Source organism: Neodiprion lecontei, chromosome 7 (genome assembly GCF_021901455.1).
Source record: "Neodiprion lecontei isolate iyNeoLeco1 chromosome 7, iyNeoLeco1.1, whole genome shotgun sequence".
Taxonomy (NCBI): Eukaryota; Metazoa; Arthropoda; class Insecta; order Hymenoptera; family Diprionidae; genus Neodiprion; species Neodiprion lecontei.
In genome coordinates, this window is record NC_060266.1 from 15550358 (window position 1) to 15573999 (window position 23642).

General features: G+C 38.9%; 1 protein-coding gene and 1 long non-coding RNA gene across 2 annotated transcripts; one reads left to right on the plus strand and one right to left on the minus strand.

The window, feature by feature from the left end:
- Positions 1-5469: 5469 nt before the first annotated feature.
- On the minus strand, positions 5470-6600 carry LOC124295569. The gene has a single exon (XM_046745995.1). The coding sequence runs from the start codon at positions 6598-6600 to the stop codon at positions 5470-5472; it is 1131 nt and encodes a 376-aa protein (XP_046601951.1).
- Positions 6601-13398: 6798 nt separating this feature from the next.
- Positions 13399-16706, plus strand: LOC124295335. Its single transcript, XR_006905253.1, has 3 exons — positions 13399-13534; positions 15511-15523; positions 16697-16706. It is a non-coding gene; the product is annotated as an uncharacterized LOC124295335 (long non-coding RNA).
- Positions 16707-23642: the final 6936 nt, after the last annotated feature.

Consider the following 23642-nt stretch of genomic DNA (forward strand, 5'->3'; position numbering starts at 1 on the left):
CGTTTTCAAATTACAACCTTCTGAAATAAATTATAAAAGTAGAATATGAGGTTCAGAAGTATGTATCCCGAATTGCTCGCTATTTTTAGATAAACACCAATGGCCTCAGGCCATAAAGGTGAACAGACTATGCTCATACATATTCCATACACCCCTTCGGTTTTGCCCAGCGACATGATTGATTCTATACTAAAATATTCATTCATAGGAAAATTTGAAAAATAAATATGAAATAATAAATGAATTATATTTAGCAACACCATTTATTATAAAGACTTTGAAAATGAAATAAATTTGGAATAAATCATCATTTTGGCCTTTGAAAAGTATGTGTTATGCATATAAGAATTTTTTTCATATTCTTGACATACTTTTATATTTTGTGTATATTTTTTACATGTTATTATATTTCTTGATTAAAAAATGATTTTGTTAACTTAAAGCAAATATAAATATTGTACGCACTGTAAAAATTACTCTTAGTAATGATGATAGTATTAAAAGAAAAATATAGTAATTGTCATTTCTATATTTTCACGATAAAAATCGGCTAAATCAGAACTCATGATATTACCGCTATTTAAATGTACCGCTAAAACGTTCATATTTTACTACATCAAATATGGCTGCCCGGCCTTCACACCGTAACACACTTTTTCCACAGCATGCGCCATCCAGTGTAATGTAGAGATCAGTAGTGGGTTACGGTACAGATAGTCCAAGAGCTGATGACAAATTTAGAGAAGGTGTTTTGCCCACATTGAAATAATAAAAAAACAACACTATTACTATGGGTGCATCTCGAATGGTGAGTCTGGTAGAGGTCTTGCGGTTATTTCGCCATTACGCAACCTATTAGATTTGAAAAAAAAAACCAAAAAATATCGTTGGGCAAGTTGAACTTTTTTTTATCTATTTCTTTAGTTATTATACCAATCCACCCACCTATAAACTTACCGATTATCAAGATCATCCCATCGAGGGGGGCTTCTACGAGGAAGAGCTCGCCAAAGTGAAATATCCCGACGGCTACCTTGTCGAGAAAGTATTACGCAAACGGGGGAATCTGATCTATGTGAAGTGGTTGGGTTTTGATAGTTCGCACATAAGTTGGATAAATAAAACAGACATGTAACATAATTTGTATGTATTTTCCGAATTACAATAAAAGATTTTGAATATACAAATATTTCCACATTTTATCTCCTTTGTACGCACATGTGCCATACTCTGTACTACGAAAATAATAATAATAATGATAACAACAACAACAACAACAACAACAACAACGACGACGACGACGACAACGACGACGACGACGACGACGAATTTTCATTTTCCGAAAACTTTTTTCCCATTTGATTAACACGTAAAAAAAGGCGGCATTCTGCCTTTTCTCATTTCAATTTTGGCCGGTCTAAGCGCTACTGGGGCTCTTGCGGGTGGTGCTGCGGGTATAGCTAAAGCTGTCAACGAAGCTAGTGTCAACAAACATCAGTTGAACGAGGCCAAACGGCACAATGCAACAATGGAGGCGATTGCTTTGGGCAAGGGATTATACCTGCGACCCTACCGCAGCGGAATGGGCCTGTACTTACGTCCGGCAAAAAACTAGTAAATCTACCACACCGAGCTCTCACCAACATTGATTTACGCAACTATGCTGAAAATATGAAAATTTCGCATTTTCGTGGTGTTTTCATGCGGAATGATCTGCCGAAATCAGGACCAAAAATGCGAGAATCCGCAATTATTAATCTTGATGATAAAAACGGTCCGGGGACACATTGGGTTGCGTACAAGAAAAATAGTGACCATGTTGTGTATTTCGATAGTTTCGGTGATTTGAAACCGCCTAAGGACTTGATGAGGTATCTCGGCGTTGGTAGCGTTGAATTAAATCGTAAGAGGTATCAAGAATATGATACTGTGATTTGCGGCCACTTGTGTCTCAAATTTCTCAGCGAACAACTATAAAAAGACAGGTGTTACATGAGCAAGCATTAGTCATGTCGGAATCGTTGACGTTAACACTGTCAGGCACATCCTCCGTGCTGGAGGCTCAATATTTCCCTCCAATCGAGTTATAACCAGAAAAGAACTATGTTCTCGGACTCGTCGAGTTCCTGGCATTCAATTCAATACCCAATATTCACGAGAGGTGTAATGAATTTTACCTGAAACGAGCGGACAACAGCAGAGAGAGCATCGCGATACCCACGGGAAGCTATGAAATTGAGGATATTGAAAATTTTCTGCATAAGGAGCTACCCTCCGACATCACCCTTAGTCTGCCAGATAACAACAACGAGCTGAACAGTGAAGTCACATGCAATCATGTGATAGATTTTAAGCCCAAAGATTCCATCGGCCGATTATTGGGATTTAAGGAGGTTGAGCTATCACGAAACGTTACTCATAAATCTGAATTACCCGTAGCCATACTGAAGGTTAATACTTTACGCGTTGAGTGTAGCATAACCACAGGGGCGTACATAAACGGGCATCGAGCTCACACGAATCACGAATTTTTCCCAACCGTTCCATCGGGATGTAAGATTGTCGAAGTGCCTACCAACGTCATTTACCTGCTAATCGCCGTACAATCGATACATCATTTACAGCTGAGAATAGTCGATCAAGACGACGAGCTGATTAATTTTCGCGACGAAACGATTACTGTACGTTTACACGTGAAATCACTCAAATAATGGGAATCGTGTTTGAGACGAGAAAGTTAGGCAAAAGTTATAAAACTCAAACGTCATAGCCAAAAATCATCAGTCGCCCGACACCTCTGACAACGTTTACACCGTCTACGAGACTGACACCTCTGAACGTTCGGTTTCTCCAGAGCCTGGGTCTTCGATTACGTGGAAATTTTAGAAAATAAGAATTCGTGTTCTCTGCATCCTGTGTGTGTTACCATGGAAGAAATAATAAGAATACAGAAACCTGTTGTATTCGACGAATCGATCGCGCACTCTGAGATTCATGCTCATCAGCCGTTTGCATCATACACCTTCCAGAACAACGATGAAATCCATATTGTTGTTCAACATCAAGACTTGTGTCTACTGCCCAGTAAAAGCTCTCTACACATTCATGGAAAAATCACAAAGGATGATGGTGTGGCTGCGGTGACGGTTACGAAATTGATCAATATGGCTGTTTGTCATTTGTTTGAGGAAGTTCGCTACGAGTTGAACGGTCTAGAGATTGATCGGAATAAAAATGTCGGCATCACCAGCACTATGAAGGGTTACGTATCCTTGACTCCAGGCCAGCAATATAGTCTGGAGAATACCGGGTGGTTGAGTGGAGATAAGGAACTAACCGATGCCGCCGGAAATTTCGATGTTGTTTTACCGTTAAATTATGTGCTAGGCTTCGCCGAAGATTATCGTCGAATCATCGTCAACGCTAAACATGAGTTAATTCTCACACGTTCCAACACTGATTTGAATGCCGTGATTCAGACCTCGGCGACGGAAAACTTTAAAATTACCCTGAATAAAATCGAGTGGTTTTTGCCCTACATCAAACTGGCAGATAAACCGAAAATCCAGCTACTCAGCTACATCGCCAAGGATCCGGCCATATCCATGAGTTTTCGTTCTTGGGAAACGTACGTGTATCCGATGCTCCCATCAACAACGCGGCATATATGGTCAGTCAAGACATCGACGCAGCTTACCCGAGTGCGCGTGCAGGAAGGCCATTGTTGATGTTTAGGTTGAAGACGAGCGGCGCGTGGGCTTACCGGGGTCCGAATATGTCTGTAAGGTCCCGTTTTTTCAAACACTTTTTCCGCTTAGTTTTCTTGGCGGTTTCGGCACGCTTGGGTATCTTGGCCGATGTTTTCTTTTTCGATCTTCGTCTAATTTTATTTTTACTCGTAGTACCAGCTGCTCGGTGCGCGCCGACCAGTCTGTTGACGCGGGCAATGCTTGACTGACGCTCTAATCCGCCGTGGACATAGTAATTATCGTCCGAAGGGAAGATGTTTGATCGGAAACGGTAATTCGCCGGAGTGGACTGCTTCGGGTCGAAAAGCAGATATCCGTGTGGCGCTGCGGTAGCGCCGTGATAGGCCTCTTGAAGAAACCTCGGATCTTCGGGATATACCTGTCTGGCAAGATGTTGAATTTGAGCACGATCCCGTGGATTTTTGAAGAAGACTATGTAGTTTGAGTTGAGGGAAATATCTCGTTGACCGTTGCCCTTGTGAAAGAGATTTTGTGTTATATAGAAAACGCTGAGGTTCTTATGATGACAGACCTTGGTAAAAAGATCAACGACGACATTGTTTGAAGCCTCTCGCATCAGATCGTTGATTACCAAACGTTTCGGTTTTTTGTCACCCTCGTAATCGGCGTGTTGCGGTAACCCCTCGGGGTACTCTATACTCTTGTCTCTGTCGTACAACGGCTGCCATTCGTCAAAGTACCATATCACACGACTAAATCTTGTGTCGCACATTGACGTTTCATGACGCAGAAAATTCTTGACGAAATTTCATTTACCGCGTCCTGATGGCCCGGCTACAATGGCCGAAAACGGATGTTTCCAACGTGTGTCCGTCATCGAACAAGAAAAAGAAGAAGAAGAAGAGGAGGAGGAGGAGAAGGAGGAGGAGGAGGAGGAGGAGGAGGAGGAGGAGGAGGAGGAGGAGGAGGGGGAGGAGGAGGGGGAGAAGGAGGAGAAGGAGGAGGAGGATGGGGAGGGGGGAGGGGGAGAGGGAGGGGGAGGGGGAGGGGGAGGAGAAGGAGGAGGATGGGGAGGGGGAGGGGGGAGGGGGAGGAGGAGGAGGAGGAGGAGGAGGGGGAGGAAGAGGAAGAATCCAGGGATGATGCGGGATCTATAAATAATTGAAACAATTGAAAACACGTTCTTTTACTACGCTAGCTTGCTCGCGGCCGCGGCGGTGGCGGCGGCGGCGGCGGCGGCGGCGGCGGCACTCCCTTCGTGCGCTGACTATGAGCTTATTCAAGTGCACGCGGAAGCGTAATCGCGCAGGTACGAGCTCATCGGCGCGGTCGCGGTCGAGCTGATTGTGCGTGAGGCGCTTACGCCATGAGCTTATTCGTACGCGTGCGCGGAGTGATATCAGCTTGAAAACTGCGCGCCCCGCCGCGGTTCACGAGATGAATTTTTACGAGCAATGCGAGATTTTTTCACAATTTTTCATGTGTAGGGTTTAGGCGTGGTACTAACCTTTATACAGTTTGGTGGGGCACATACAAGAGAGTATCTGATGGGTTGGCCTGGCGTCGCGCCGGTTGGAATAACAGACAGTTGGGGTAAGAATCCCTTGGGTGTCCTCTGTCTGTCCGTCTGTTTGTTTGTCTGTCTATCTATCTGTCGCTCAAACGCGCGCGTGGCTTGCCGTCCGGGTATCTGTACTACCGCAGAGTGAAAAGACGGAGGCTGTGGTGTGCAACTGCTCGGAGTCCGGGTTCTTTGTCATCATCCAGTGCGATAACCGTAGGGAAGCGTATCAAAACTCATGACGCAGCAACGCCTTTTCACGTACACCGGCTTACACGTTTTGTGCTCGGAGCGCGTCACGACTGCGTGCAGTTCCGTTCGACGAATGGCGCGATACTCCGAGGGAATAGGTGCAGCGGCTTCTACCACCATCCGCTTGATGGCCTCGAAGTTGATTTTCGAGCTCGTTGTGTGATTCAGTGATATGCCTTTCACCTTACAAATTTTCACCTCTTCACCATTCGGACGTTTAATTATGAAAACATAGAATTTTGGCCCTCCCGAGACGAAAACACGTATAAAACTCCGACGGCCGTAAGACGCCAACTCGTCCGTCAGGTCGCCAAGAAAGTTGCCCGTGGGAGGTTCATCCTCGTTTGGCCTTCGGAGGTTTCGGGTATAAATTACTGAATCGGTGTCGTAATAGAGCACGCGCCGATCGAGCTTCTCAACGAACGAGAAGAGCTTCAGCCGAGCCTGGGCAGTGGTGTACGAGGCAATCACGACGTTTGCTAGTGCTGACGGTTCAACGCTGTGTTGCGCGTGTAACCAACGCACGTACAACACTTCGTCGTTCACGGGCAGCAAATCAGACACCTCGACTTCAGGGTTGGTCAAAAGCTCGAGCAGCTGCTGACGCGTCTTTATAACCTCTGTTTTTACCAGATTCTCGCGTTGCCTGAACTTGCCCCAAAACAAATTTAAGCATAATTTGGAAACTGATTGCATGCAGGGATTCTTAGCAATACGGTCGCGATCTAACCGTATACCCTCGACCCGCTCGTATTCATCAAGATAGCGCATTCGAGCCGGCTCGTCCCCGCATTCAGCAGGCCAGCCGCTTGCCTCTTGCTTAATCTTGAGGAAGGTGTCGATATAGCCGGCGAAATGCCCACCTTGACGAGTAGTCGGGTCAAACGATATCACCGTGTACGACCAGATCTCGCGTATGCTCCTGATCTTGTATCCCATTTCCACGGCTTTTTTTAATTCGATCGACACCGACGGGCCCTTGAATTCTCGCGTAGCCTCGTCATCATGTCTCCACTCGTCCTGGTTCAAACTCTGACAACATGAGTGGCACAAGGCAAACATGAGTTTGTCATGCATGCGCACCGGCAAAACAGGGTGATAAAGATTGCGAGGCAGTAAAACTCGGCACTTGATGAGCCCCTCATAACCTGCCCCTGATAACATGCGATATAAGCGCACTGTGACAACTTATAACCTTTGTATAATTTCGTGTTAAGTCATTCTTATATGTTACTTTAAATTTCCGTATGCATTGCATGCATACGGTTTCTTTTATCTTCTGAAAACCGTTTCTAGAAACAGTTATTTTTGTTTGCGTTAACCTTATAGTCCAATACTACTAAAGGCAGTCCGAATCCAAACAGACTACGTGCACGTGCGTACCAAAACGACACCAGAGAACGAGTGGTATCCTTTAACTATCACAAGCCAACGGTCAAACCATTTTCTCTTTTACAGTGCTTTTTATGGCTTTGACTATTCATCTCATCAAGACTTGAGCAAAAACTGTGTAGCGTCAAACAAAAGTTCTTTAGGACAAACCAGATGCCCGAAAATCATCTTTACGATATTTTCGGACGTGCAGAAACTGTTGAGCACGTGCAGCGTAATAAAAACTTTTTCAAGTCTGTTTGGGAAATGACGACCGAAGGCCAGAATAGCTTATCTTTGTATATATGATGCAATTACGGAAATTCTGACCCGCACCTGCGGGAAAGGCCGGAGTGGGTGGAATTAACCCACTACACTGGACCCAGAGGGCAGGGGTAGTTTGGGGCCAATAAGAAGGCCCAAAATATCATCTCAACTTACGTAAATCGCCCGTATTGGTTCTCTTCTCATAAGAATGGAAGGAACCAATTAGGAAGCACGTTAGAAAATCACACGCTAAAGAATAAGAGATTTGCAGCATGCAGAATCAGAGCAGTTCAATCAAGTTCTTTCAACAGAGCAGATCAATCAAGTTCTTTTAACAGAGTAGTTCAATTCAGTTCTTTCAATAGAGCAGTTCGACCAAATTCATTCAATAAAGCTGTTTTTCACAACCCTCTAATCGAGGCAGTTTGACTAAATCGTTTTTCAACGAGTACACTTCTTCGTAAACCTTCAATCAGAATAGTTGATAAAATCTCTTAGAATCAAGACTAGTAAATTAATCCTGAAGAAATTCCGTGCTTGGCGTTTTATTTGAATGGCATCATATTGTTATCTCTCTATCTAATAAAAAAGTTTCAAACAAGTGAACAGGTAGAAAGAGATTATAATAACAATAGTAAAAAAAATACTATAATAACAATAGTATAAAAAAGATTATAATAACAATAGTGTACGCATGAAGTTGGCGGTGGGGTGAGATCCCGAAAACAAAACAAAAAGCATCTAGCAAATCCTTTGACAGCTGTCATCGGCTGTTTATGACAAATATCTTTATAGGTATCTGTTTCTGACGCGCAAAAAATGAACACGCAAACAAAAATTATCAAGATGATTCCCGACGGGAATTGTCTTTTTCGCGCGTTGGCTTATTGTGTATACGGTACTCAAGACCGACACGCAGAGGTAAGACTGAGTATCGTTTCAAATATAGTGGATAATTGGTCTACATTTGCGGGTTTTATTACAGGTAATGAGTCAAACGGTGCTGTGATTAGGTCACCTGGTGATTACAAATCACATATGAATAAAAATGGAATATACGGAGGAGAAGCAGAATTAGCTGCAGCTGCGGACATTTTTAAGATATGTTTAATCGTGTATCGCGAAGAACAAATTCATCCACACCGGATCGGATCACAAAATGAAACACAATTCTCGCTACTCTTCACCGGCGACGGAGACAGTGGACACTTTGATGTCTTGCAGAACCAAAATAAAATTCAGATAGTGAGTAATAAGTATGAAAAGTAACAGTCAAATAATAGTAAATCTAAATATATCACCAAACAGTCAAAAGCAGTGTTGGGCAAAATTGTAATAAAAAATTAACAATTACAAATCACTAAGGATAATTTTTAATGACATTGAATTTCATTAAAATTATTTTCAGTAATAATAATTGAATCGGAGTTCAGTGAAATTACTTTTGATAATTGTATTTGACTCAGAGTCCATCGAAATTATTTCCAGTAATTGTAATTGAATTGGATTTCATTAAAATTACATTGAGTAATTTGAATTTAATCAAAGTTTATCAAAATTACTTTCAGTGATTGGAATTTAATCAGAAATCATTTCAATTATCCTCAGTGATTGTAATTAAATCAGACATTATTAAAATTCTTTTGAGTAATTGTAAACCACACGATGTGGTCCAATTGAATTTTTTTCTCTAACGTTATTCCTGTGAAATAATAACAAATAGACAAATAAATCTACTCCGTTTTTGGAGTATTCAAATGATGTGATCGAAACGAGTCTTTTACAGTCAATATGTGAATGGGCTATGGTTACCAAAGTTTTTTGGGTAGCTGATCAAGGATTTCACATTACTTTGAAAAATTAATTTGTTTAAATAATTTGCTTGACCAGTCAATGTGAATATGTAAGCTCCATGAAGTTCCCGATGTTTTCGGTATTTGAAATTATGTTGAGAATTCGACATTACGTTTCCAAAAGTAATTTGTTTAAATAAATTATGAAAAACAATTGAAATTTGAAAAAAAACATAATCATTTCCATTAATTGTAATGGATAACAGAAAAATTACAATTGTTCTAAGTAATTGTAATTAGTAGCAAAAAAATTACAATTTTTTCAAGTAATTTTAATTGACAACAAAAAAATTACAATTATTTCGAGTAATTGTAGTTGATAATCATAAAATTACAATTGTTTATACTAACTGTAATTGGTAAATCAAAATTTATAATTATTTCCCGCAATTGTAATTAGTTACTAAATATTACAGTTATTCACAGTAATTGTAATTTACGGGTAATGAAATGACGAAAGTAATTTCTGCTGCCCAATTCTGGTCAAAAGGTCAGCCAGGATTTACGATGACAATGGAGAAAGGAGGAGTTTCACCGGCAGAGCGGTAGTAAAAATAATTCAACGAAGGGTGTCGAAGAATTAGAAGAATCGATTGTAATTATTGATTTGGAAAATAAATCAAGAGGACGACCAACCAATGTGATGGACATAGAAGAGCGAAAAATTAGACGACGAGAACAGCAGCGAAAATATAGGGAAGCGAACAAAAAATATCATACTGGCTTTTCAACCAACGAACAGAAGGGAGGAGTTTCAACTAGCAGACAAGGCGATGGAGACGGTGGATGGTCGGACGTATCACAAAAGAAAAAGGAAAATAAAATTGTAAGTGCGAATAACCAAATAAGCCAGAGAATAATAATAAACAAATATTCCTATAACCAGGCAAGAGGACGACCAGGATCTATGTTAACCACATGAGAAAGAGGTGTTTTGCGGAGTGAACAGCAACACAAATATAGAGAAAAAAATAATATAAAGAAGGTGATTTTGGAGAATAACGGGCAGAGCGGTAGCAAAAATAATTCAGCAAGTCAAGGAGATAGATCGATATCAATAGAGAAGGAACAGCAATTTTCAACCAACGAATGGAAGCTTAGATTGATGAAAAAAAGAAAAGTAAGCACAGAAGGAATTGAAGTGGACAGCAAGTGCAGACCTGTCATCAAATCAACATGAAGGAATTCGCTTGTCTACTAGACAATGCGTAAGGAAATAGTGAGGCGCGCAGCGCCGAGATGGGGATGGCGCGCGAAGCGCGCAGGGGCGAAGCCCCTAGTAATATTATAACAATCCATTATTATAATTTCGATTCAACTAAAATTGTATAAACATTGTCATCGTGTTGAATCTATATTGTGAGTTAACAAAATTTATTACCTTTAATGTGACTAAATCAAACTGGCAAAACTCAACTATTTCCGTACAGATTTTAGTATACCCACTGGCGCCCTATTTGGCCTTGGTGAATTATCCTTCTTTTTTTTGGAAAACCTTCCATAAAACCCCACTGTAGATGCCAAAAAACAAGATTTCTAAACAGCTAAGAAAAGGAAGTAGAGCAGGCAGAAGGGTTAAATTCCGTAAACTCCGAGTAATCGAACGGGAAGCTCATTTTAGAGAATTGTATTCTATAGCAATAGAATCTATGCAAGTCAAAGATAAAACAGAACATAATGTAGTATAAGAACAATTTGAAAGTGCGGAGAATAACGAACTATTCCGAAGGGTTAGTGAACAATTAATATAAAACATTTCATTCATTCTGCCATAGCTGATAATTCAGTGGCCACCGCCGGAGCAATCGTGCGTGAATAGAAACGGCGTGCTTTTAGAAAAGACAGAGACAATTTCGCAATTTATCTCTTATGCAGTCTCCACTGGACACACAGAGCCGCCCACACAGCCCGAGGCTACTCAGATCGACTGAAGGTAAATGACAAGTTTTATTCCAAAAGCTCAACCGTGAGAGGAAAAGTCTGTGTTCATCTAAGGTAAATTGTGTTGAGGGATTCTGTCCTTGTATGAGGTTAATTCATTGTGGCGAATTTTGGTTTTCCGTGAATAAATAATATAACCAATCAAAATCCAGCCCATAACAAATCTCATTATGAGACATTGTATAATGTGTCATTTATAGGTACATTCACACTCGATCGTGATACAAAAACTGTATAATTCATTGAAACTTATTTGTACTGGATTTTTGAAAACCAGAGCAAATCGATAAATAGACATTTATCATTCAAATTGGCTGTTACACCATTATCATTTATTCATTATTATAGTTTATCGACATCCAGCCACTAACCTTATGATAGCAACTATTCGATGATTCAATAGCTGCAGTGGTAGAGATAATTTTTTCTACCAGATTACGCATAGACTTGTAGAGTAATAAACAGTTTCTATACCATTCGTCAAGGGTTGAAGTACTCGGAGAAAGCCACTTCGCTATATTTAATTTATGGTTATTATCCATTTCAAGTAAATGTTTTTCACTGAAGTCTTCATTCAACAGCATATGTATTTTTAGGAACAATTCAACGTTGTTTTGAGTATTATGCGCTCAAACACTTCGTTTAAATCACTGATGTATTAAAACTTATATGTAGGACTGTTGTAAATTAACAGTTGATTCAAGTGTAAGAATTGTTTAAGTGAAAATCCGGTACATCCAATTGTTCGGGAGAAATTCAATAAAAATCTATATCCGCACTTTGTATAATTTAGTCTCTGTAGTATTATTCATATTGTGTTATATTATAACAGATCGACAAAATCGCATAATTAGGTGATTTTCCCGGCTCACTCGTAAAGGGTGTAAAGGCATACTGGAACTAAATTGATGTTAGCGACTAAACAAACCCGTTGCCGTTGGAAACAGTTTGTGGGTCGTGTACAGTAGTGAAAGCAGATTTCTTTAATGAAAACATGAACTGGTTTTCTATTTACACTGAAACGTATTTGTTGCATTGTAACAAAGTTATGGATTTGAACAAGATAACAATATATTATCAATGAACAACTTATCAGAATTCAGGGAATAAAGAATAAATAAAGATCTACCGAGAGAATATCTTGAAAGTTCGTAATCGGTCACCGCCGACTCGGCACCACTCAAGTTCTTCATCTGCTTCTCGCAGGCTGACCATTCCATCTTTAATTTTAAACTGTGAAATGCCGTAAAATAATTACATTGACGACGACGCCGATTATGTTTGCATTTTATTTATAGGGTATTCCCTGTCAAAACTTCTGGGAATAATAATTTGAGTTTTTGATTCCATCTGAATTTTTATGGGTGATTACACCTAATGTGATAAGCCTTCACGACTTTTTATGATTTTTTTTGTTCATCTGTTCTTAAAATACGAATTTTTGATTTTCTTCTTATATTCACAACTTCTTGAAAAATTGACGTAATAAATCTTTTCTTTTTTTTTCTTGAAAACTTTTGTTTCTAAATATACTTTAAGATAAAAGAATATAAAAAACATGATTATTTTCAATTACGGTACGATTTTTTCATTTTAAGCTCAATCTTGACGATTTCGAGAGGTTGAACATTTTTTTTCCTAATTCCCATACAAAGTATTGTTTTTTTTTTTTTGTTTTACAAATTATGCCGAGTGATTAATCGACAACTCACTCTTTTTTTTCGAAATTTCGTTCTGTAGAATAAGGCTTCTGTATTAAATTGGACCGGAAAATCTCTTTAAATTTTAACTGAATAGTGAAATAGTCCCTTGTCTTCGAAATGGTAAAATTTACTGAGCGAGTTCTAGAGGGACTGATAATTCAACGAAGTTGTCCTGTCTGCAAAAGCCTTATTCCGCAGAACGAAAACGTCCAACCTCTCTAAATCGTGAAGTTTGAGCTTTAAATGAAATAATCGTACCGCATTTGATAATGATCACGTTTCCTGCAATTTTATTAAAGTATAGTAGTGAAAAAAATTTTTTTTTTCAAGTAACAAAGCACCTCAATTTCGATTATCAATTTTTCAATGATTGATATTGATATTAAGGGAGCTTTCCAGTGTGAAATTTTCAAAAAATCGATTTTTTTTTTTTTTGCTTTATCGAATAGTATACACTCTTCCGAATATTCCCTGAAATTTTCATGCCGAAATTCAGATTATTTCGGTTACTGTACAGCATTTCTTGGAAGAAGGCAACGGAGCGCTACAGCTGCCGCGTCGGCCGTCTGCCCGTGCGACCGTCATTTCTATTGTCTCGTTCCTACCTGCACGTACATGAACTTGGTTCGCCAATTGTCGAAAATGTGAATTCGGACTATTGCATAATTTGCGGTTAATTAGCCGTAAATTAGTTGCGCCACTTATTTTTTTGTCGCACTCGATTTTCAAAAAAAGAGCGGTGTACGGGCGCGAACACTCAAAACAATAACGAGAGCTTCAATCACTGTGTGTGGCAACTAGCCCCAAAGCACGTATTCTGCGGCAAGCAGATAGTAGAAATCGCTACGCAGTGTGCTGTGTGCACCTTCAATGAAGGTTATGACCCAATTTTAAAAATTTTGGAGACGACGGGATGCACGATAGGGCCGAGCGCCGCAGATTTCGCCGCTAAGTACAAGAATGCGCGCATCACCCAAGCAAACCGCCGGGCGTCCCTGGATAGCAAAGAGGCGAGGAGAGCTCGTCGGACTGAACAATCCATTGAGCACGATCTTTTCGAAGAAGCAGAAGGGATATTATATGGACCTGGTATCGCTGATTGACCGTAAGTAAACGATTTACCTAAAATTTCCTCACTTGAAACTTTGAACGCGTTTTTCTCGAAACAGCATTTTTCAAAACGGTGTCCAACTTGGAGGGCAGAGTTTTAAAGCTATCGAGTTGAATTTTTCACACAATATACTTAACGTCATTGTTTATCGTGCTATGGAAGCTTTTTTTTTTTTTTTGACATCTTCCTATTTTTTTATAAAAAAAACTGCCAAAAAAAATGCTAAAATCGATACTTTTTGTTCAAACCGGCACCATTTTTGCAAAAAAAGAAAAAAGCCTCCATAGCACGAAAGCCAATTATATACCGATCAATAACCTTTTTGGGTTTTTTGTTTCAGATCAAAATTGTGACCCCCAACGTGGACACCACATCCAAGTGCATTTTCTGCAACAATTGTTTCATCATTTTTATAGATATTAATTAATGAATAAATCGATCTTTAAAAAATTGTTTTGTATTCTTCAATACCCAATTAATAAACAAAAAAAAAACCAGACCGATTAGATTATTTTTTCTTTAAAAAAAAAAATCGTGAAAAACAGCGATTTTTCGGGCTGTCACACTGGAAAGCTCCCTTAACCAAAAAAAAATTATATTTTGTTTCCCCAAATTGAAAAATCATGACTTAAATTAGAGAAAGACCCTAAAGAAACTGATAAAAAACTAGGCTTATCATGTTTTAAATGAGTAAAAAAGGTTCAATCACGAAACGCATACTAGGGGTTTCAAATTAATCTAATTAATGTAATTATTTGAACAGTACCAAATTGTACCGAATCTTTCTATTATTGCAATATAATTTATCCTTATCACAATTTTTAATGATATCATTGAATAGAAGTTTTAATTAGAAAATTATAATTCTAAAATCTAATTACAAATATTGTTACACATCGAATTATCCTTTTTATTATTGAAAATCAAGATGATAAATTTAAAATGACAACAATAAACATAAAATATCATTGATTATGAATTAAAATTGATTTGAAATTGGGGAATCTCATCGAGTTTTCACTGTTTTACTCTTTCGAATAAAACTATCATCACGTCCATAAAAAGTTGGATATTTTTTTACGCTATCATGTGTTTTAAATAATCTTAGAAACACATTGATGAAGTGAAATCAAATAATTTTCGAATTAGAAAATATTGAAGTAAAAGGATCTCATCCATTAGTACATCGCAACTTACATTTCTGAGTCACCGATTTTTAGATTTAACTTCATTAATGTGTTTCTAAGGTTATTTTTTACAAATGTCAGCATAAAAAAAATTAGGATTTTTTAGTCACGTGATAATAGTTTCAATAGAAAAAATAAAATAATGAAGAATTCATTACAAAAGAAATAGTTAGGAGCCCCACTTTGTCCATAGGCTTGAATTGTTCGTCCGTACGTTGAGAGTTTGTGGAAATTTTGTCACAAAAATCAAACAGGTCCAACTTTGCGAAAACTCATTCCTTCTGTTTAAAGCATAATTTCAACGTTAAAAGTGCATTGAATATTTACTCACAATTTTTTGTAAGAAAGTTCATTTCAGGACAAAGAATTTAATGTACCTTATCTTGATGATTTAATGTGGCGATAGAAGGATGATATGGCTGATTCGAAATATGCTGCTCAATGAAAGTCGTAACTATTGGAAATTGATAGCGTGTGAACTATTCGAAATAAAAATCGGAGGAAAATACTAAGTATTGCTGTTATCGCGAGGAACGTCATCGAAAACTGGTGAGGAAATCGGAAGGGGTAATGTCCTGTGATAATTTATTCTAGAAAACAATTGATGCATGGTTCAAAATGGCTACCCATCATTACCGTGCAGTACCCCAGGCGATCATAAAATGCACCGGTAATGTTTAACACGTGTTCTGGTAACATATTCTCCAAGACGTTGGTGATTCTTGCCTGGAGTACGACACGGTTCCCGATGCGGCCTTGAGTGTACTATCGGTTGTTTAAATAAGCCCATAGGCTGTAATCAACTGGCGAGAGATCAAGGAACCGCGCGGGCCACTCGATGGTAGGACTTCCCCTGCCAACCCAGCGACCAGGGAATTCTTGCTACTTTCTCTCTACTTTCTAGCGTAAAATGGGGTGGCGTCCCATCTTGTTGGAACCATACTTTTGGACCCTGAAATATAGAATCAAAGAATGATATTCATATTATTATGAAAGATGTTTGTATCATTATTTCAACTTCGTATTTTTCAATTTTAATGTGTATTCGTTGAAATAATTCAATTAACAATGAATAAAATCATAACAATGATTCAATTGTTAATATCCTTGTCAGAATCGTGGAAAACCGAAGCTTCGGGTGACTGCACTGAGATTTGAACCCAGGTCCTTTCGATTGCATGCCAACTGCTCTGCAACCAGTGTTGGGTGTAATTGATTAAATTTGATTTTCGAATTACAACTGTAATTTATAATTGAAAGAATTAAGATCGCAGTCTACAAAGAAAATCATATTGAGCACATTTTATAATTTTAATTAGTTCGACAAATATTGTCCACTACTTTGGCCATCGAGATTTTAATAAGATTTTTAGTTCACATGGGGACCCCGATGTTACATTATTATTATTAATTTCATTATTGTTATCATCATCATCATCATCATTAATAATAGTATTTATAATCTAGCACTTGAATAACCTTTACTTACGTCCCTTTCAATCGCTATGATTGCAGGTATAGCTGCTCCCTGAGGAGCTATAAATATGTTTCCCCATTCAGGTTTCCCTCAATGAAAAGCGGCCCGATAATGTGCCGTCGACAACACCCACTTACATAGTCAACTAGACAGGGTACTGCGTTCGACTTTCAAGGAAAACATAGGGATTATGTTGGGACCACGCTCTTGTATTTTGCCTGTTCGGCTTTCCCACTAAAAACACCGTACTCTTGTCACTGAAGCACACTCTGAGCCGCGGATTTTGGTCATAAAGATTCATCATTTGTTCACAAAATATCAGGCGCCGTCCTGCATCACCAGGCAAAAGCTCTTGGTGATTCTGCAGCTGGTATAAGCTTTGTATTCCGCCGTACGCAACACATATCACTGAAAGTTTTGCAATTTCTTTCTTCTGAGCGATACGGCTTGCAGGTTTCATCGGATCTTCTTCGATACATAAACGTATCGCTATTTTCATTTCAAAACTTATTTGTATATTCGGTTGCGATACCTTCAGTGTTCTCCCATCTACACTTCCATTTTGTTCAAAGCGTAATACAATTTGACGGATCGTATCATCCGGTACGATTGGGCTATCTGGGTACGTTTCCGCGAAATGGTCCGAAATCCGTCTATAGCTCATTCCCTCGTAATGTTGTCTCACCATCGCCACTTTTTCTTCAAGAGTGAATTTATAATTCGGCATTTTTAATGATAGTGAATTGAAAAGCAGATTCAGTTACACCGAAGTAAATGATGGGCTGAACGAGCCATATCAAGCTGGAACGGCCACATTCAAAAATAGAAAAATTTCCTATGGAATAATTAACGGCTAATTAAAGGCTAATTAAATGGTCTATTTTCGAATTGAAAGCTCCGCGCTTTTTAAAAGAATCCTGTAGCGGTGCCAGCTCGAGATGAATCTGGAACCGTTACTCCGAAAAAAAACGGGAACGAGGTGAAATTTCGGAAAAATATTAGGGTCATGATTGAAGGCTAATTAAAGGCTCTTGGAATTTCCTATCTTTGATTTAATTGCTCCGCGTTTTTTCAAAAAAACCTGTGGCGGTGCCAGCTCGAGATAAACCTGAAACCGCTACACCTAAAACAAACGGGAACGAGGTCAAATTTCGAAAAAGTGTGAAGGTCATAATTGAAGGCCAATTAAAAACTTCAGGATAAAAAATTTTCTGACAACCACCCCTAGACAAGACCACCACTCCACCTCAAAACTTTAAAATTCGGTGTAACTCTTTGACGGAACAAGCTACAGACTTCCTATAGGCGTCAAAATTACTCTACAATTAAGGGCTTTCAATCAACCACCCGCGTGAATTGAATGCTGCACTCCCAAGGGGTGGAAATCACCACAAAACTCTAAACATCGCTGTAACTCTTGCACGGAACAAATTACAGAGTTCGTATAGGCGTCAAAATTACTCTAGAATTAAAGGCTTCTGGAATATCACCCGCTTGAAACAACTGCTCCACCCCCAGGGGGTGGAAACCACCTTAAAATTCGAAAAAATCAGTGTAACTCGTGGACGGAACAAGTTAGAGGGTTTTTAGAGGTTGTGACGATATTATAAATTCAAAAGTGCCCGCGGAATCTTGCTTAGCACAGCCATCTCAATTCAGGCGTCAGGCGGGAGACACGGCTTAGCATTTGAAAGAGTCTACGGGAAGACGCCCAACCAACCGGTTTATAATTCCCCGTAGTGATTACTTAATCATTGTAAACGAGAATTAAACTAAAATTCACACATCGACCTCGCTAGTTAATATCCATACGAATCTGAACGTCATTACGAGATCGCCGCAAAGAAAAGTTAAGAAGATCGTGGATTCCAAATTTTATAAAAAGATTCGCAAAATCACATGGACGATTACACGACGGAGCTGCTCCCGAGTATTAAATCAAGGGATAGGTGATTTTTAATATATTTATGACTGACCAACTTTTTACATCATCACCATAGACAATTTTAGATCCCAGTGAAAATTCCGGCGTATTTTATCTCAATTTATTTGTGAATGTTTGGAATGAATGTGTAATTTCAATTATTTTGACGATGGACAGGATTTAAAGAGTTTTTATATGTTATTTTTATTTTAGTTATATTTCATCTACATTTTATTTATATTTTATTTATATTCCCTTTATATTTTATTTAAATTTTATTTATTTTTCATTCACGTTTTATTTATATGATATTTATATTTTATTTATATTCAATTTTTTCCATTTATAGTCCATGTCATATTTATTACCGTACTAGTCTTTTTTTTTTTTTTTTGTAAGCCTGTCCATTGATTTCATATTATTTCTTTTATGTTGACAATAAATTCAAATTCTTTACCGTCCCCTTATTGAGGTATGTTATTGACCTCCCACATTAATTAGAATATAGGCAAAAACAGAAACAAAAAAAAATTATTTACAAGGTATTACATCAATTTCATAATGATAGGCTCTCTGCACAGTTCAAAAGTCTGTGTTTCAGAAAATCCATACAAGTCTTGAAGTAATCTATTTCAATTTTCAGATGTCGGTCACTCCAAAACAATGCATTATTGAATTGTCTCTGATAACAGAAGAATTTTCAAGATCACAAGCCCTAGAAAAATCAGCAGAGAAATTTGAGTAAATTTCAGGGTTCACAAAATTTTTCAGTGCTCAGTTGATTTCACCCATGTTTTGTCAACGATCAAACTGATTATTCTGTTTTGTTAGTACTACAAAATAATTCAAGTTTCACGGTACCGGTTGCCAGTATAGTTCGCTACTTCGTCGCTATCAGGAATCATGACCTCTTTTCAATCCATGATTCCAGAGACTATTTTAAATAGAGCAATTTCTGGTTGTGTCCGTAACTTCATGGTGGCGCATAAATACCTACGGAGTGCTATTCACCAGGTATCAATATTGTACAAAATTGTTTATCGCTCACAAATTTGTTGCAATAATGTGTTCTGCGTACATAAGCCAGTCATCGTCATCCAAACCATGTTTCGCTCTCCATTGACTTGGTTCATTTTCGACGTTATCGCCCCCGATCCGTTGATTTGAATCCACCCATGAATCAGATGCGTAAATCAGTGATGATTAGTAATAAAAATATTGATAATAAAATATGATTTGATAATGATCACAAAATGTAGGTCAACAAAGGATATTTCACATTGTTAGTGTTAATATTAAATATCATCGGTAGGAAAAAATCTTTTTCATTCAACAAAATAGCTATAGGTACTCACAGCATGTATGATTTCAGTAGACTGAGGATTGTGTAGAGGCTACCGTGATGTTGGCCATCACAGCACCACCGTACATCTCGGGAAATATTTTGATTGCGAGATTTTTTAAAATAATCAATATTGCCATTTTTAACTTTTCTTCTGTGGTGTGAAAATTAATCGACAATATATCGAAGTATATTCACATCATGTGCTGTACAGCGTTGTAAGCCCTGACCCTCAAACCATACTCCGTTTTTTCGTACCTCACCACAGGTAAACATGGGCCGTTTGCATTCGCGGCACATTGAACAACTTACAGCTTTACAATACTCAAAATACTAGAAAAATATCTTTTTATTTCTGGAGGTCTTAAATATGAGTTGAATTCATAATAATATCGAACAATCAATTTTACAACTATTGTGAACGTACAGTTAGGTAGCTTAAACAAAAATAGTAGTATAGCAATGGGGGTTCTACACGCAGATTCCTGTTACCGACACTTACTGACATTCTCCCCAGACTCAAACCCTTTTCCGCGATGACGTCACAGTCTGCCGTACTGACTTCAGGTCAAAACCATGCAAACTTACCGACAGTTGTATTGGTCGACGGTAAAAATCGCACTGCTTTACCAAAAATTCTTATCGGTCGAAGGTCAAAATCGTGCTGTCTTACCGACAATCTTACCGACCAAAGGTCAAAGTCTTTATGTGGTGCTCGTCTGCCAACGGTAGAGGGTGCGGCGGGGGCGAGAACTTTTTACCGTCCCGAATTCTTTTCCCACGATAGGACTGGTGATGTGTAACATTAACCACTCCAAATTCTTTCCCCAAGGTAGGACTGCTGATGTGTAACATCAACAACCCCCACATTCTTTTCCCACGTTATCAACCACGTGACATTCCAAAATTGATAGTTCCAAGAATTGTTTTTTATCCACTCGGATATCGCTGATGTGTCACATCAACCACCTCACATTCCTTTCCCACGTTATCAACCACGTGACATTCCAAAATTGATGGTTCTGAGAATTGTTTTTCACTTACTCGGATGTCGGTTTAATATCAACCACGTGACAATTTTTTGGCTTGTAACTGTCATGTGAACTGAACGATCAATTTTGAACGGGTTCAGTCAAGACCAGAGTGCAAGGTCGACCGATAACCGCGGTACATTCAGAGCCATGGATCAGCGGTGTTGGGTTACTATCGCTCTAGGAATGCTAAAAGGTGCGCGCGCATACACAAATATACGTACAGCTGCCCTATAAAAAGGACGCTCATCAATGCAAACGATCATTAAGTCACAACTTGTCAAGTGAACGTGAGGAAAAAGCTCAAGATGGAATCCGCGAAGTGGTTGAGATTGATCGATATTATGGAATCGGCGTACAAAATCTTTGACGAATCATCATCAACAGCAGAGATTCAGAAATGGATAAAATTTGGAAGTCACAATATTCGGCTTCTGAACAAAATTTTGCGAAAGGCTTCACCGATTGGAAAAACGATGAGAATTATCACAACGATCGGACTCATGAAAGCGCTCGCGGAAAAATTCAAACGTCTTCAGAAAACGGGTGCATGCACGCGGAAAGTAAGAAGAAGCGATCGAGTTCACTGGGAAGATTTGAAATCAGCTTTCGAGGGGATAATTCGAACTGGATCCATCGTCAATTTAAAGCATGAAGATGTGGAGAGATTTCTAGAAGACGCAAAGGTACTAGCTGTGAGGAGACTAAAAAACGCTTTGAAGAAAGACAGGAGCTTGAAAGCCAACGTTATCCTGGCTTGTAAATTTGAAGTTAGAAAAGACGATCGCACGGTGGAAGAGATCAATTTTTTTAATACGAGAAATGAAATCATCCTCCAGACAACGGATATCAACGAATGGTTCATCGAAAACGCTCCGTCGCGTTTGTCGAAAAAGGTGGAAGATTTCCAGGAAAAGGATTCAGGCTGGTCGCTGACTGGAATAATCAATTTGACTGTGAATATCAACAAGTACGTGCCACTACGAGGTGGTGTGTTCACATACACCCCGTTACCTAAGCATATCAGTGATAAGAAGGCTGTGGTAAAGATCAGAAACAACGACTCTTACTGCTTTCTTTGGTCGGTCACCGCAGCTCTGTTCCCAGCCGACAACAACCATCCTAACGCGACCAGCTCGTACCCGCATTTCAGCTCAGTGCTACGGTATGATGGTATAAAGTTTCCTATGTCTCTAGATAAAAACATCATTTCAAAATTTGAGAAGCTTAACGGTCTTTCAATTAACGTTTATGGTATGGACCAAGGTAATCGGAAAAAAGTGGAGTAGTACCGATTCACCTGAGTCAGAATGAGTCTGATAAACCTGTAATTCATCTTTTGGCGATAGAAACTAAAATCACTGACGATGACGATGATGATGTCGATATGGAAAATTATGAAAAAAATAGAATCTTTCATTTTACTTGTGTTCGAAATCTGTCTCGATTAAAAAGATCTCAAATTTTGAAGCATAAATGTCGTACTTGGTGATGTGATAGATGTGTGACTCACTTTCATTCTGAACAGTGTTTGACAAAGCACAATGTAGATTGCATGAATTTAAATAAAACGAAAGTTATTCTACCTACAGATGAGGAAAAAATACTGAAATTTAAAAGTTTCAAGCACAGAGAAACCGTTCCATTTTGCATCTATGCGGATCTCGAATGTTTACTGGAACCTACGCTCAAAAAGATGGGTACAAGAACGATTTATCAGAAGCATCTTCCGTATAGTATAGCTTACTATTTACATTGTGCGTTTGACGATTCGCTTTCAAAATTCAAAATTAATCGTGGAGAGACTTGCATTGAATGGTTTGTGAATGAGTTAGCGGAATTGGCACATTCGTTAGAAGTTTATTTCGGAACTGTTGTACCGATGGAACCGCTCAATTTCAATCAAATCAAGAAATTTCATTCAACAAAAGTGTTTCACATTTGTGAAAAACCGTTTACACTCACAGACGTGAAACATCGTGATCACTGCCATTTCACGGGAAAGTACCGTGGTGCTGCTCATCAAGGTTGCAATCTAATTTACCAAAATTCGCACACTATCCCAGTGATATTCCACAATCTGTCGGGTTATAATTCACATTTTCTCATCGAAGCACTGGCTAGATCGTTCTAGGGCACAATTGAGCTTCTACCCGTAAACAAAGAAAAATACATTTCTTATACAAAATATGTCAAGGGGACAGATATACAGTTTAGATTCGTAGATTCGGACCGCTTCATGCCCAGTAGTCTTGAGAAATTAGCAACGTATCTCGATGATGATCAACAATCTATCACACGAAAATTTTATGGTAGCTTAGATAAATTTCAGTTATTGACCAGAAAAGGAGTGTCCCGTACGAATACATAGACAGTTGGAAGAAGCTCGAGGACAGACGGCTACCACCGAACAACAATTTTACTCAAAATTAAATGATCGGGGTATATCAGACGACGACTATGCACATGCATGTCAAGTTTGGCAAACTTTTAACGTTCAAACTTTGGGAGAGTATTCGGACTTCTATTTACAGACGGACGTTATTTCACTAGCCGACGTTTTCCAAAAGTTTCGACAGAGCTGTTGGACAACGTACAACCTGGACCGGTTACATTATTACACCGCGCCCGGTCTGTCGTTTGATGCGATGTTAAAGTGTACCGACATCGAGCTCGAGCTTCTCACCGACATAGATATGGTTATGTTTATCGAAAAAGGTATTCGTGGTGGTGTGTCACAGTGCTCGAACCGATACGCAAAGGCTAACAACACGTACATGGGAGAGGAATTCGATCTTGAGTTCGAAGAATCTTATCTCTTGTACTTTGACGTTCATAATTTGTACGGTGCTGCTATGAGCTTTGCTCTGCCATACAGTTCCTGCGAATGGGTATCAGACTTCGGACAATGC